This window comes from Diabrotica undecimpunctata, chromosome 5 (assembly GCF_040954645.1).
Source record: "Diabrotica undecimpunctata isolate CICGRU chromosome 5, icDiaUnde3, whole genome shotgun sequence".
Taxonomy (NCBI): Eukaryota; Metazoa; Arthropoda; class Insecta; order Coleoptera; family Chrysomelidae; genus Diabrotica; species Diabrotica undecimpunctata.
In genome coordinates this window covers 31766696-31783871 of record NC_092807.1, presented here as the reverse complement: position 1 = coordinate 31783871, position 17176 = coordinate 31766696, and the positions used below count along the sequence as shown (strand labels likewise).

Below are 17176 nucleotides of genomic sequence, written 5' to 3'. Positions count from 1 at the left end.
GTAGAAATCTGCGAGCAGCTGTCAGTGCACCAGTAAATGGCGCATCTTTGCCAATGTTAGCCAAAATCATTTTTGCGATAAAAAAATACGTGTAAACAAAGACGATGACGGCTTCCGGAATTTTACCTACATATCAAAGATTCGCGCCCGGTGTTCCAGTGCCCTTTTCAAGACGTTCTTTTCGTCCAAGGGAAAAATATGTTGTATTTTTAGTGTTTATTACATTCGGTTTTGTATGTTTTGGTACCTTCTTCTTCCTACCTGAATTTAGGACTGGTGGTACAGCTGAAAGTGTATACAAAGTGTATGATCAAATTAAGAGAGCTGGACCTGATCTATTGATACCTCCACCTCCTTTGGAGAACATAGGAGAAGCCCCTAAACTCCTTAGACATGAAGATGACATTAAGGAAGATCCTCATGTCATAGGTGATAGGGCTAAACTTAAGGCCAAAATTGAACAGGATGGTGATCTAAAAGTTCTTGAAAGGCCAGATATAGATAGACTTAAAACTTCTTCTACTGCTAAACAAATCAGTGAAATAAAGGTGGTGGAAGGTTTTGGAGATCAGCTTCAGAAAACAGTCCCTGCAGCTCATAGTAACCACTATCCATTGTTAGAGGGAGGTGAAGATGAGGAGCAGGAAGCTAGATTTCGAAGGGAGAAAGTTAAAGAGGTGAGTTCATATATTATCTTTTAAATTTGAAGAGATCTTATACCTTTAAATCAATCTGTACAACCTTTTGTAATGACTATATTTTAGCACTTTAAGTTGACTGTGCATTTCAGAATTAAAGTACTCTCTTTACATGAATATTCTTCAATGTCCTTTTTTTTCATACCTGTGTTAATTCCATTTTGTCAGAATTTCTTTAAAATATTTAATGTTTTAATGTGTCCTTTACCAAAATAACACATAATATTGGACTCAAAATATTTTTGTTTAGTTCCATAACAAAGAACCACAAATAATAGAAATGTTACTTTTCACTAGTTCATTAATATGTTTTGTGCTTTGAAAATTATAACCAAGTGCTAAGTCAAAACCCCAAATAAAGTATTTCCAATTTCAAATTTTTTAATTAAAAAGTAAAATGCAACAAGGAAATACCTTCAGAACCATCTCCTTACTATGTTAGATAACTCTTGAGTGCATTAAGTGTCTCTGTGTTGTGTATAAAAAAAATAGAAAAAAACACAAAAATAAACAGAATTAAAGAAAAACACAGAAATATACAGATTTAAAAGTAAAAAACAAACTAAATTCTCAAAGAAAAAAATCAGTAATAATAAATTAATAGGTATGAGTAGAACAATTATAACAAATGTACAGATATAGTAAAAGGAATACATAAATTGTAAAAATTTTATCTTTAGTTAAAACAGGAAATGTGGCCAATGGGCTATCTCCCAAATCCAATAATATCAAGCCACACACACATACCTATCTCAGATAAAACTACAAAAAAGTGTTTAACTTTAGGTATAGTTTGTTGTAAATCCATAGTTAGGTAGCAGTTACTGACACCTACTTCAGCTTTCCAGTCCCATCATTATCTGCTTTCTGCTGTTCAGATGAAAATAAATCTCAATATGCTCCTGCAAGCCACATAAAATATTTTCACAAATTAGTTAAAAAAATGTTTTTTATTTTTACTCTAGTGGGACTATTAGATGGGGAATTTTGAAATGTTTTCCATTTTCCTATATTCTTTTTCATCATAATATATTTTCTGTCCTGTTTCTTTATTGTGTATTATTTTCGCTTTGTTTCAGCTTATTTTAAAAATATTGTAAAATACTGTATATTAATACTTAACTCTGCTCTGACTATTGTAGACTAGACACAATTCAATTTATTTTACCAGATTATTTACCAATATATGGTAAATAACTTTCCTTTTTTTTATAGTAGCAGGTCTGTAAAACGTTGGGTGATATTTTCCATAATTGTTGGATGTTTCATCCATAATTGTGCATACTTTTAATATTCACATTCTTAATAATAATAATTATTTTTAGGTTGTCTTCCAAAACCATTCTTGCTCATTTGGTATACTCGGTTCGTTATTCCCAGTCTGAACTTTCTAGTGAATTTAGTAATTATTTTTTTTTTGCGAAGTTAGTTACTTTTTGACAGCCTAAAAGTGGCTGTAAATTACTATACAACCAAGCACTTACTATACAACCAAGCACACATACTCATAGCCAATATCAATAGTAAGCAAACTAAATAGTAAATAAAATAGAACTTTGCGAATTACCGACAATCAATATTTATTTATCTGCACCATGTAATAAATAGTTATGTTAAATTATATCAACTAAAATATATTTTTTAAATATATACTACCCAAAATTTGATGGGTTTTGTATACACTTTCACTATTTAGAATAATTCTTTTTTTTTTTAAGAGAGAAGTCTGCAATAGTAGGATACTTGAGCTATTAATACTGAGAAGTAGGAATTGTTGTGTTGTAGGTTTCCGACAATGAATCTGTCAAAATATGCCCGAGCTAAGCGAATGGAGTATACCTTAAATTATATTTAAATGTCTGGGAAAATAACTTTTCTATACTTATTTATAAACTTTTTAAGGATGTAATTCCTCTGTTTTAACCATTTCACCAAATTTGGTCTTGAATTCTGTTGCACCAGAAGTATGAGCAGACATTTTTCTCCACTTAAGTACATGTTTGAAATGAATTCTGTGTTGCTTCTTCTATCGATTAAGCCAACCATCACTTGCCATAAATTGGCCTCCATTCTTAATATTCTGGTAGATAACTTTTCCTCCTGGCGAAATTACTAACCCAAATATTTTCTCAAATTCTAATCTTTGCTATTGATTCTGAGCTGAATTATATGGTGCTGTCTATTGCAAGTCTTTAAAAGATAATAATTGGTTTTGTTATAGTTTTCTGTAGACTGTTCAGGTACATTGCCTTGTTTGGACCATGTGCATTTGTTTGTAGATTATAAATTCTAGATGAAGGTGTTGTTTGGATTCACACTATGACCTGAAAGATCTTTTGTGTATACCCTATAACTATGCTTGTGGCTCTCGAATAGGTCTCGATGAAAATCAAGACCTATTCGAGAGCTTGCTATTAGCCTATATGCTTAATTAGGGTCCAGGCCCTATTAATTAATGCTTGCTATTTAGCCTCTTTGGGTCCAGGTCTTGTTTCAACTGGTACTTAAACATTTTCCTCTCTGCCCACTCATGCTGAATCACTGGGTCCTTTTCATCGTGGTTTTTTGCTGAGCTTCATCGTGGTTTTGCTGACTACTTTTACCATTTCATACTTCACTCAAACTACTGTTTGAGACTGTTTTTTTGTTTGTTCCTGAACCATTTTTACCCACTCGAAGCTAGGGAATTAGAGACCATGAGCAACAATAGCCACAATGACAAGATCTCACAGCTCTCTGAAGGGATACATATTTGTAATCACTGTTCCACTTTTACTGCTAGTGTATTACAGTACAATTTCTCTTAACTGGTCACCTCAGCACTATATACTTGGCTGATTGACATTTTGAGTAATTAATCTGACATGTACTCACAATATGTATATAACATACTAATAACTTGTTCATTATGTGAATATGTGCATATGTATTTATTTTTGGTTGAAATATTTCTGACATTAATAATACATTATTGTAGAAAGTATTATTACATTCCTTATGTATGTATATGTATAAAAAATGGAGAAGTATTTTTTACATTATGTCACACTACTACACACACAAATATATTTATATAATTATTTTATAAAAGAAATAAATTAGACTTACTCAGTACTTACTTGAGTAAGTCTAATTTATTTCTTTTACCTATTTGAAATGGACTCACACAAGCAACACATTCATGATTTGAATTATTTTATAATTCTTTTTTGGAAAAGTCTTCGACCTTTGAACTTCAGTAAATTTCTAAATGCGATTTCCCTCCATTTTTTCATCATCACAACTTCTAATGCTGGTGAATAATGTTGCAGTTCAATGTATTCAATTTCCATTGCATTTTTGACTTCCTTCTTCATGACAAACTGTTTTCTCACCTTCACTGTCACTACTCTCCCCATTTTTTGCTAATCCTTTGGTTGCTAAATCTACAACTTCATCATCATTCAAAAATTCATTTTCAAGGTGATCACCCAATAACTTTTGAAGATCTTGTAAAATTGATTTGTTTTCATCTTCTTCAGTCTTCAGTCCTTGCAATATTTGAGATCACAACTAGATTCTCAACTTCTCGCTAAAGTTTTCTCCCTCACAGATTTAACAAATATCGAAGAGTGCATTTCTTCGTGAATAACGTTCTTGATATTGATCTTTTTAATGATTTTAAAAGACCTTTGTCTCCACTATCTGAATGTTGTAGAATTTTAGAAACAAGCTAAGCTTTCAATCACTCTTGGGTTCATCGGTTGTACTAAGCTCGTCACATTAGAAGGAAGCAAAATAATTTCATATTATCTACCTTGCAGTCATGGGGATGTGTTGGAGCATTATCTAACACTATAACTGTTTGAAACAAACCCTAGATTAAATCTCTCTTGAAACATGTCTGAATTCATCCACACAGATTTTTCTTTCTTTCTTTCTTTCTTTCTCCCCTTCCTTTTACCCTAATGAGGGTGTCGGATTTGGGCTAGCTATTTTAATTTCCATTTACCCACCTCTTCCATTCTTTTCTGTTTCCTGCCATTATTTTCAATTCCTCGAGTGATTTTTGTTTAAGTTTTCCCGCCTCTACTACTTGCTGTATCCATTTTTTTCTTGGTCTGCCTCTTTTTCTTTTTCCGATGTTTTTTGCTTCATAAATTTTTCTTGTTATTCTATTGGATTGCATCCTCATCAGATGCCCATACCAGTTCATTTGTCTCTTTGCTATTTTGTTCATTATCGGTTCCTGGTTGGCCATTCTCCTAATAGTCTCGTTGCCTAATCTATCCCATTTTGTCTTTCCAACTATCTTTCTTAGATGTCTCATCTCCATTGCGTTTATCCTGCTCTTATGTTTTTCCAGAATTGTCCAGTTTTCACTTGCATAGAGCACAGTCGGTATCACTATTGTGTTATATATTTTTATTCTTGTTTCTCGTGCAAGTTCTCTTTTTCCCATTATTGGGGCTAACGCATAATATAACTTGTTTGATCTTTGCTCTATTTGTTATTTCCCAGTCTATTTTTCCATCATTAGTTATTATACTTCCCAGGTATTCGTAAGTTGTTACTATTTCCAATTCTGAGTTTTTACATTTTATCTTTATTTGATTATCTTCCTTATCTCCTTTGCCGCTGATTATCATTATCTTACTTTTTTCCTCGTTTATCTCCATTTTAAGTTCTTCTATTTGTTCTACCCATATATCCATTAGTTTCTGCATTTTATTCTCGGAATCTGCTATTAGTACTATGTCGTCTGCATACATTAAGGACTCTATTGTTACCGGTTGTAATCTGCGGTAACCTATTATTGTCTGTAGTTGATTAGTTCTGACTCTAGTGTTTCTTATCAATTCGTTCATTACTATTATGAATAGCAAAGGGCTCAGACTATCTCCTTGTTTAATACCTCTCTTCCAATTAAATGCTTCCGATCTTTCCCCTGTTATTTGTACCCTTCCTTTTACCTCTTTGTAAGTACTTTCTATAATTTTTATCAATGCATTAGGTACGTTAATTTTCCTCAAGCATTTCCCTATAATATGTCTTTCTATCGTGTCAAATGCTGCTCTTAGGTCTATGAATGCTAATACTAGTTTTTTTCCCGTATCTATGCTTCTTTCAATTAGGTTTCTAATGATATATATGTTGTCATTTGTCTGTCTTCCCGGTCTAAATGCCATTTGTTCTTCTCCCAATACCATTTCTACTTCTTGTCTCAGTCTCTTCTCTATTATTTTCGTATATATTTTAAAGCACACAGATGACAGACATATTGCCCTATAGTTGTCGCAGTTTACATGTTCTCCTTTTTTGTATATTGGTACGATGATATTGTTCTGCCAGTCTTTAGGGATTGTTTGTTTTTCCCACGCCTCTTTATATATTTTCCATAGCCAGTTTATTCCTTCTTCTCCCATGTATTTTACCATTTCCGGTTCAATTTCATCATCTCCACCTGCCTTGCCTATTTTTATATTTGATAATCCGTCTATTACTTCTTCTCTATTTATTTGCTCTGGCTCTGTGTTTTCTTCGCCTTCATTGATTATATTGTCTTCCTTTATCACTTCGGTATCAAATTTTTTCTCATAATATTCTTTCCATACCCTAACAATTTGTTCTGGGCTTATTTGTATTTGGTTTGAAGTATCTCTTACTGCGTTTATTTCCTTTCGTTTTCCCTGCCGTATGTGTCGTATTGTCGTCCAAAAGTTTCTATTATTTGTTATATATTCTTCCTGAAGTTCTTCTCCAAATTCTTTCCATGTTTTTGTTTTTGCTTGTGTGACTGTCTTTTTTGCCAGTCGTCTCTGCCTATAGTATTTTTCTTTATCTTCTTCTAATCCCGTTTCGAGGTATTTTTTCCATGCTATTTTCTTCTTTTTTATTTCTGTCTTCACTTCTTTATTCCACCACCTTGTCCTTTTTAACTGTTTATTAGATTTTTTGATTCCACACACTTCAGTTGCTGTTGTCTTTAATACTTCACTGTATGTATTCATTCTTCTTTGTTCCATTAATTCATTAATTCTTCCATTGTCCATGTTTCTTTTTGGCGCTCTATTTGTCTCAGTCTTTTGTTAGTTTCCTCCGTGTAAAATTCTCGCACACTTTTTATCTTTAGTTTGTTTACATTTACTTTCTTGTACCCTTTTCTTTCCACTTCCTCCATTTTTTCATCCTCCAGTTTTGCAGTGACCATCCTGTGTTGTGTAGACAGTTCAGGTTCCTTTTCCGTTAAGATGTTTTTTATATTTTGTTCTAGGTTTCTCGTATAGACTATATAGTCGATTAAGCTTTTCGCATTTCTCTCTTCAGCCACAAATGTATATTTGTCGTTAATGGTTTGCTCACTGAATGTGTTTCCTATTATCAGGTCATTGGTTTGGCAGAATTCCAGCATTTTAATTCCATTTCTATTTAATGTTTCTTCCCCATATTGTCCAATGCATCCTAATCCCCTGTTAATATCCTTACCTACTCTTGAATTCCAATCGCCTAAGATTATTATTTTTTCTCTTGTCTCTCTTAATTTGTCTAATGCGTTTTGGAGTTCGTTGTAGAATTCTATCATTATCTCTTCTTCATTACCTTCTGTTGGTCCGTATATTTGTATTATTCCTATCTTGTCTTTTAGTTCTATTTGGGCTGTGATTATTCTAGATGACACTGCTTCGTAGTTTGTTATTCTTGATTCTATTCTTTTATTAACTATTATACCGACTCCTTCTTTTGCTCTGTGGCCCTGTGGTACTCCGGAATAATATAGACTATATTTCTCATTGATATTGATGTGTCCTTTCCCTATCTTTTTTGTCTCGCTTATTCCCATTATTTGTACGTTCATTTTTTCCATTTCTTCCGTAGCTTCTATTTCCTTGCCGGTCAGAGATGTCACATTCCATGTCGCTATTCCTATATGATTTGTCTTGTTAAGATGTATTTCCTTATTACTTACTGTATTCTTCTTCTCCATTATTGGCGTTAACGTTGATTTCATGCTCCCTGGTTTTTTTATTAACATTATATCCGTTATTTATTTTATTACCGTTTTTATTTCTAATGCTAATATTTAATTTTTCCCTACCTTCATTACTAATGCTATTCCCATTTTTGATATTCCCCCTAACTATAATATTATCACTACTGTTAGTAAGCCTAATACCCATATTCCTATCACAAGTCATATTTCTAATGGCATACTTATCATTTACATTTCTAATCCTATTCCTATTACTACTTAAAACTAAACATTTATCATCATTGTCCGTTTTATTTTGTAATTCTTCTTTCTCTATTCGTTGCTTGACCTCTCCTTGGTTCTTTTTATGACTTTTTATGACAGATTTTTGTGACTGATAATAGACTCGAAAGTAGGAAGGACTTAAGTTTTTGAATGCCTTGGTTAAACAGTCTTGCTAATAGCGAAAAAAGACATTTTATAAGTCTATCCCTGCATTTGACCAAACAGTCACTGTAGTATAAACAGTTCTCTGTTCTTTTTCAAGCCACAGGCAGACTATTCATGACTGCCTAGAAAAGTTATTTTTGATAACATTTTAATGTTTAGCCCCGTCTCGTCTATATTATAAATTTTTTTAGGAGATAATTCCTCCGTTTTAACCATTTCACCAAACTAAGTCTTGCATTATGTTGCACCAGAAGTATCAGCAGATATATTTTCTCCACTGACATGTGCCAAATGAATTCCATGTCACTTCTTCCATCGATTAAGCCAACCATCACTTGCTACAAATTCATCTCCATCTTAATCCTCTGGTAGGTGGCCAAAACTTTTTCTTTTAAACTTTTGCCCCTTCTTGGGCGTACCTCCTCCACGCTTTTGAAGAAACACGATCCACACAGCTTTATCGAAGATCTTGCAAATCAGTTTTCTTCTCGAACTCCTATCTCTTCACCAGTCATTTACAGTGCTTTGTCTGTCTGACTTTAAATTCTGTACAGATTTTCGCCACGAATTCAGCATTATCAATTGATAAGGAAATAATTAGTGTAGATCCAGAGCAGAAACAAACTAAACTGATCAAAACGACAAAATAAGCCTATCTATCAAAGATCGTTTTTAGTTCGGTTCAGCGAGATCTCTCAGGTTCTACAGGCCGGTTAATCCGTCGGCCGGTAAATGTGAAGCCGGTTAAGAGGAATTATACTGTACTGTGTCACTTTTTCAGCGCTACCAAAAATATTAACACTATTGACAGTTGATAGGTATAATTATTAATTTGTTTAGAGGTTTTTTTTGAAATGGAATAAAACAAAAATGATTTTATAAATTAGTCTAATTTGGAGGTCTAATTATCGATCATTTTTTCCAATATTTGTCGCCGTGTATCGGCAATAACGCTGCGAATGTTGTCCTCCAAGTGGCCAATCGTTTCATGCTTATCGTCGTAGACTAGCACCTTCACAATTGTCTAGTAGTGTTAAATCTCACGATCTTGGAGGCCAATTTACGGTATTTTCCTTAATTTCGGGAATACAAAAAAAAGTTTTAAATAAAAGTTGTATTATTTAATCTGTACCGACCAACAGTGTAGCAACAGACCAAATTTTGTATACAGGGAGTGCACAATAAAATGCGTCTTCAATATTTCAAATGGGACACCCTGTATTTTTTTATAGTTTTGAGTAGCCCTGCATTTCCTGATTACCAATATATAACATTGTGTAGCATTAGTTTTGTTCTATAATGGCATATGGTACTACAAAAGGGTAACCATAGGTGGCTATGCAACTGACATTTCAAAATGAAACAATTTTAATTTATTATAAACTGTCAGTCGTCATACTGAAATGGGTTTTACTGCAGATGAAAAAGTAGATATATTCTCAATTTATGTAAAAAATAATAAAAACAAGCAAGCGGCAAGAAGACAATATAGGCTGATTTATCCAGATCGACAGACTCCTTCTGCAAATACATTTTTATATAATTATCGTCATGTCATAAATGAAAATATGTTTGAACGGAAGAAACGTACTATCGTAGGAAATGATGATGAAGATCTTAATACTTTGCTTTACTTTGAAGGTAAAAATTAAATACTTAAATAATATATTAAATCCATAATAACATTTTTATTTTAGAAAATTCCGAAACTAGTCTAAACAATGCTACTAATGCATTAGAGAAAAGCCATGCGACGATACATATAGTTTCAAAAAAGCACAACTATAAGCCGTACAAAATATTACCGGTACAAGAACTTACCGATGTTCATAAGAGAAATCGTTCTGTCAAGACATGCTTACAAATTTGAACAATGATCCTAATTATTTTTATAACATTTTATGGACAGATGAATCCAATTTTTCAACTTCATGCATTTTTAATAGAAGAAATAGGTATTCGTGGGAACAGAAAAATAATAGAAAAAGAAAAATTAAGCAAATAAAAAAGTCAGGAAGAAAATCAATAAATGTGTGGTGCGGAATATTTCAAAACAAAATAGTTGGACCATTGTTTTATGATTACAAATTAACTGGGGAATCATATTTGGCCACATGCCTATGATTCGTGCCCCTCCGATTATAAAATTGACAGAACCCTGGTCTTCCTGGCCTTTCGGCATACGATCGTAAGCGACTCCACTGCCCCTACGAGTCCGATACCAAATGAGGGTGGCGCGATGCATATAGCATCGCGGGGCTCCACCCTCCCCGTAGTACCTGTGTTGCGATTATCGTTAATCCCCCCAAGGGCGCACAGGTGGCACAGGCAGAGGAATTTCACCTCGCACCTAGACAGGTCGCCGCCGAAGATTTCTCCTCTACCACTCTTATATCTTCAGGTGGGTACGTGCCGAGACACCGGCGCCCCTAATGGTGGTGTGGGCCAAAAGAGGTGCATACGGGCTCAGCTCGTTAAAACCTCACCTGGTTCTCTTGGAATGAGAGTAGAGCGGTCCCACGAGAGTCTCGTCTCGGATACTAGGAGTGTAGACCGGTGACCGTGACGCCTAAGCGCCCAGAGTACGTTTCTACAGACCCGACACCTCAAGCGACGGTTCTCCATCTCTCGATTCCTACCCTTTAATCGCCTCTTACGACAGGCAGGGCTTTCTGGCCTCGGCCGTATTCTTATCTCCGCGATTCGAATGGAGCATATTTGGACACAGTCATTACAGAAGTGGATGAGTTATTGAATGAAAATTATACACACAATCAATTAAATAGTATGATATGGCAACAAGATGGAGCACCGCCACATAATGTCGTAGCCGTTCAAGAACATTTAAATAATCAATTTAATGTGTGGATCGGCAATAAGGGTACCATTACATGACCACCAAATAGTCCCGACTTAACACCATGTGATAGCTTTATATGGGGGTTTTTAAAAGAAAAAGTGTATTTTGATTCAAATACAAATATTAACACTAACACGGCAAAAGTTCGCGCGGAAATTGAAAATTTAAATGGTCATAATAACACAATATCGGACGCATTAGACAATTTGAGACAAAGATATTACTTTGGGAACTTTGAGCATCTATTGTAATCTTAAATATAGTATTGTATCTTAAATGTAGTATTGTAAATCATTAATTTTGTTGACTTTCTAAATATATATATTTTTTTATCTTAGTATAGTATAGTAGTACCATACACCATTATACAACAAAACTAATGCTTCACTATGTTATATATTTGTAATCAGGAAATGTAGGGCTACTCAAAACTATAAAAAAGTACAGGGTGTCCCATTTTAAATATTGAAGATGCATTTTATTGGGCACTTCCTGTATACAAAATTTGGTCTGTTGATACACTCTTGGTCGGTACAGATAAAATAATACAACTTTTATTAGAAACTTTTTTTGTATTCCCGAAATTAAGGAAAATAAGTCGGGGGTCAAAATATAATGAGAGACCCTGTACCTTTCGGCAAAAAATACTCAACAACTAGTTTTATTAGAAGTAATAGAACATATTGTTCACGGTCTTAATGCAGGTGAATCTACTAATGGATTAATGTGTGACCTTACAAACGCTTTTGATTGTGTGGATATTCAAACACATCAAGTGGATGGACACGTATCCAACTGCTGTGCACGATAGCACAGCTGATTCTGATTCGGGTCTTCCTATTGTTGCTCTACAGCAGCAACAACTTCTTCTGTACGCACTGTACGACGTGTCTGTGGATGCATTATCATTTAGAGAAAACGTGGTGCAAAAACTTTCCATGATTAATCGAATTACTTGCTGTAATGGACTATTATGTTGACCATCAAATGGACGTAATGCGTGATACGTATTTCGAACTGAACCACAATTTTCAAAATAAATTTGTACAATTTGGAAGCTAAAATGCCAAACCGAACTTAACATAAATAACTTGACAGCTGTCAAAATGGGAGACAGTTAAAAAAGTGTTACCAACTTACATTTCTATACCTCTAAAAAAAACACCCTTTACTTAGTAGCTTCATAACTTATTTTAAAAAACAGGACATTAAAAAGAATATTCATAAGTTAACAATTTCTAGAATTAAATAAAAATTACCAAATCTTTTATTATTTATACTACAATTTCTAGGTTGTTTGAAAGTAGAGAGTTGTATGAATAATAATATTGAATAGTCATTATCGTTAAAATAACATAATATCAAGATGTCCGAGGTTTTGTCTAGCAGTATCCTTGAAGGTTAAATTTGAAATATTTTACATCGATTTTATAAAATTTCGAGAAGAAAGTAAATTATTTCAACCGTGTATAACGAGGCGAAAAACTACGGTCTATTAAATTTACTAGAATATACAAAACAAAAAAGTTTCACACTAGATATACGAATCTTCATTCTACATTTTTGGATGCGCGAAGACAGAAAAATATAATATCTTCTTCTTCTTCGTCTCTATAAGCAATTATTCTGCTTGTTCATTGGCGAATTAATACCTCTATGAAAGGTTGTCACTCCATCTTTTGCGCGGTCGTCCGATATTTCTTCTGGCGATTGGTGACTTATCTCTTGCTATTTTAACGACACGGGTCTCCTCCTCCATTCCGCTTATGTGGTTATTCCATTCTTTTTTCTATTTTGTGTCCATTCATTTATACACTGTACGTTACATTTTCTTCTAATGTCTTCACTTCTCTTTCGATCTCTCTATTTCCTGTAATTCTTCTCAGTACTCTCATCTCTGCCGTTTCTAGTAATCCTTGTCTTGTGGCTGTGTCGGATCTTGTTTCTGAGGCATATGTTATTATAAGTCTTATACTGGCTTTATAAATTCTTGACTTCATCTCAGTGTTAATGGTGTTAAAGTATCTGATTTGCTATATAGTATTATTAAGATATCCTGAAAGTCTGTTTGCTTTTTGTACTTGATCTCTCACTTCTTTGTCCAGGTCTCCATAGCTAGACAGTGTATTTTATTTCCATTACCTGTTCAATACTGATTCTCTTCTCTTCGTTTGTTAAGGCTTTTGATGATTTCATCCATGATCAAATTAAAGAGCATCGGGCTCAATGAATCCCCTTGTGTTATTCCGCTGCCCATTTCTATAGGTTCTGTAAGTTATCTCTTCTGACTTCCATTTTGTTGTTTTGGTAGATGTTTTCGATAGTTTTTATAATATTTAGGGAAACTTCTCTATTATACCTCAGTTCTTTGATCCCCTAAGAATAAGATATTTGCTAAGAAAAAGATATTTGCTTTTGCAGACCGTAAAAATTATGTTCCATTTCTTTCGAAAAGCGTTCCGCGTGATAATTTTTTATTTTTCTTACAAGTGCATGTGTTTACTTTCTAATCGTCTTGTAATTATGGTATGCCTCTTGTGTTTTGGTTGACATGTATTTCAGGTAAGCTTTTTTCTTTTCTTTACATTTTTCATTTACTTCTGTACAAAACCTTGGAGTTCTTCACCTTGGGAACGATTTATTTTTATTTATATTTCTTTCACCAAGAACTTCCTTGGTCGAGGCTAAAATATTAGACTTAATTTTTGCCCAGCTTTCTTCGATGTGAATATGATATATGATAAAATATAATATGATATATATACATTTCTAAGCAGAGTAAAAGTATCAAAAGATCTTTGGGATATAATATTTAAACGATCTACACAAAATACAGTTCTGTAAATTATAAATGGAAGAAGGTATAAAATCCGTAAACTAATTTTCGAAACCAAATTCAGAATTTCGCTTTAATCTGTGCCTTCTAAGAATTGCAAGGCAAAACAGACGTTGATAAAGATGCTATTAGAGACATGGGAAATCTAAAAATTGCATTCCACAACATATCTCCTCAATTAAGCAAAATTCTTAGCGAATTGGTTTCTTGTACTCATACAGAGTATATCGGAATAAAAAGGAAAAGACAGTTAAGATTTGATTTCACGTACAGGGCGCCTGCGCATCCGCTTATACGTATTTCGGCCTAATAGGCCTCATCAGAACGGCTTTCGCAGTCGCTCTGAACGTGAAAATAAATCTTTTCTGCCTTAGGAAGCAACTCTAACATGGCTTCGTGTAGACGCAAATAGCGACATCTGATAATAAAATCCGTAAACTAATTTTCGAAACCAAATTCAGAATTTCGCTTTAATCTGTGCCTTCTAAGAATTGCAAGGCAAAACAGACGTTGATAAAGATGTTATTAGAGACATGGGAATCTAAAAATTGCATTCCACAACATATCTCCTCAATTAAGCAAAATTCTTAGCGAATTGGTTTCTTGTGCTCGTACAGAGTATATCGGAATAAAAAGGAAAAGACAGAGTTGCTTCCTAAAACAGAAAAGATTTATTTTCACGTTCAGAGCGACTGCGAAAGTCGTTCTGATGAGGCCTATTAGGCCGAAATACGTATAAGCGGATGCTCAGGCGCCCTGTAGGTGGAAGAAGGTATATTTATTTTCTTTTATTTTATTGAAGAACTCAATACAAATTGTTTAATTAATCAAACATATCTCCCAAATCCTAAATACATAAAAGCTAAAATGATGTGTAATGTACAAGTGACTTAGTGACTAAATATTACACTGCATCTTAATCATATAGGTTTTCAGTTTAAACAGAGTTATATTGCTGAAGTGGCTTCCGGGCTTGCAGGTGAAATTATTTCCATTGATTGAAGACTCAACGGGTTTGTAGATAATTGGTTGCTGATTGCGCTTACTTATATCTCAGAAGAACAGCAGATATAGTCTTCAGAAGAAAAATTGGTTGTATTTTTTAACAGACTTTATAGTGCGTCTTAAAGCTAGGAGTTTTTTTTTAATTTAATTCAGAGATTTAGAACATTAGGATTTTTGAGTTAAAAAGACATACAAATTGATAGAACTTTCGTAATTTCATTCTGGTGTGATATATAAAGTTGTTGAATAAGTCTTGTCTTTTGATAACAGATTTTGATATTAGATTCATTGTTATATTTTTCTAAACATGCTACCACTGTTTAATGGACTGTTTGTGCACTTGATCAATGGTTGAATGATAACTTTTGAAGCCAAATTATCGGGCTAGAATCAGGTTTCCTACGTTAACACGTTAACCGCCAAATAGGGTAGTATTTAAATTCGTCTCCTAGGGCCAATTTCTGTTTTATTTTAATTAGTCGTAGGATATCATAATTAACTCATGTAAAATTTTTTAAATAAATGTTTGTAACATTTATTTTGACGCCATTAACCCCATTTTGAAATTGAAAACCAACATTCGGTATACGGAGCGCATGCATGGCTTCGACCGTGAGACTCGCAAGTCGGTTCTCGCATCGTTGCAAGTCTTGACCTGCTTTTTATGCTTGATTTTTACATAGTTATACATTTACCGTCAGTGAGAGTACATTGCGATACACAATGAGTGATTATTATGAAAAAAATTGGGCACGTTTGCAAAAGTTAAATCCTAAAATGTGAAGTAGAAGCGGCACTTAGAAATTCCAAAACTGGAAAGGCAAATGGACTTGATGAGGTTCCTACTGAATTGCTATAGCTCTTGAATGATGACTCAATAGGTATAATATTGCACTTATTTAACACAATATACAAAACTGGTATTATACCTCAAGAGTGGCTGTTGTCTACATTAGTTGCACTGCCAAAGAAATCCAATGCAAAAGAATGTTCAGAACATCTCCACAACCGAGTTTATCAAAAGTTGGATTCAGATATTAGTGATACACAGATGGGGTTCAGACAGGGATTAGGTACTCGAGAAGCTCTCTTCGGTTTGAATGTTTGAAACACAAAGATGCCTAGACGTTAATCAGGAAGTACATGCATGTTTTATCGATTTTGAAAAATCGTTTGACAGAGTACGCCATGATAAGCTAAAAGACATTCTTGAAAGAAAGTACATAGATCTGCGAATAATTCTCAATCTATATTGGAATCAGAAAGACATCAAAATAAAAAATGAGATATCACAAGCAATAGAAATACGTAGAGGAGTACGACAGGGATGAATTTTGTCACCACTGCTATTTAATGTTTATAGTGAAAGCATCTGCCAGGACACCCTTTTGCAAGCAAACGAAGGAATCGTAATCAATGGAGAGGTTGTAAATAATATTCGATACGCAGACGACACTGTACTAGTTGCAAGAACAGTAGAAGAATTACAACGATTACTTATAAATATAAATATTGCCTGCAACAATTATGGCATAAGTATCAATATCAAAAAACTAAGTATATGGTCTTCAGTAAGAACATGACACAACCAACACATATTAGTATAAACGGCATTCAAATTGAAAAAGTATCAAGTTACAAATACTTGGGTACTTCAATAAACGAAACTGGAGACCAAAACAATGAAATTTATGGACGTATCGAAATTGCCAGGGCCACTTTCATAAAGATGAGGAAATTCTTCTGCAACCGAGATATAAGCATCCCTCTCCGATTAAGAATGCTAAGGGGCTACGTATTTAACACGCTATTATACGGTGTAGAGGCCTGGACTCTTAAGCAGAACAATATAAAAATATTGAAAATTTCGAGATGTGGTGCTACCGTCGAATGCTGAAGATAAGTTGGGTTGAAAGAGTTACAAATTTTGAAGTAATCGAAGGATAGGAAAAGACCCAGAAATTTTGTCAACGATCAAACGAAGAAAACTCGAATACCTGGGTCACGTGATGAGAGGACATAAATACGCATTACTTCAAAATATAATGCAAGGAAAAATAGAAGGAAAACGGAATCCAGGCCGTAGAAGAATGTCATAGCTGCGTAATTTGAGAGAGTGGTTTGGCTGTACCACTAATGAACTCTTTAGGTCAGCTGTAAACAGGGTCAGGATAGCCTTGATGATTTCCAATCTCCGATAGGAGTGGCACAAGAAGAAGAAGAAGAAGCAAAAGTTATGAAATGAAATCCTTTCTAAAGTAGAAAATGAAGAGGAAGAGCCATTTGAAGGCGAGAATTTCAGATGAATATAAATCTGAGTCTGAAGTTGAAAATTCTTCAGATGAGGAAGTTTTACGACCGAAAAGAGTGAAAAGATG

At 33.9% G+C, this 17176-nt stretch overlaps 1 protein-coding gene across 1 annotated transcript in view; it reads left to right on the top strand.

Annotated features, from left to right (window-relative positions):
• The window catches only part of LOC140441244 (mannosyl-oligosaccharide alpha-1,2-mannosidase IA-like), a 396800-nt gene continuing 379624 nt past the window's right edge, over positions 1 to 17176 (top strand). The window contains exon 1 of the mRNA XM_072531839.1: positions 1 to 677. Coding sequence (XP_072387940.1) covers positions 105 to 677 — 573 coding nt within the window. The 5' untranslated portion in view covers positions 1 to 104. The remainder of the gene's footprint in view (positions 678 to 17176) is intronic.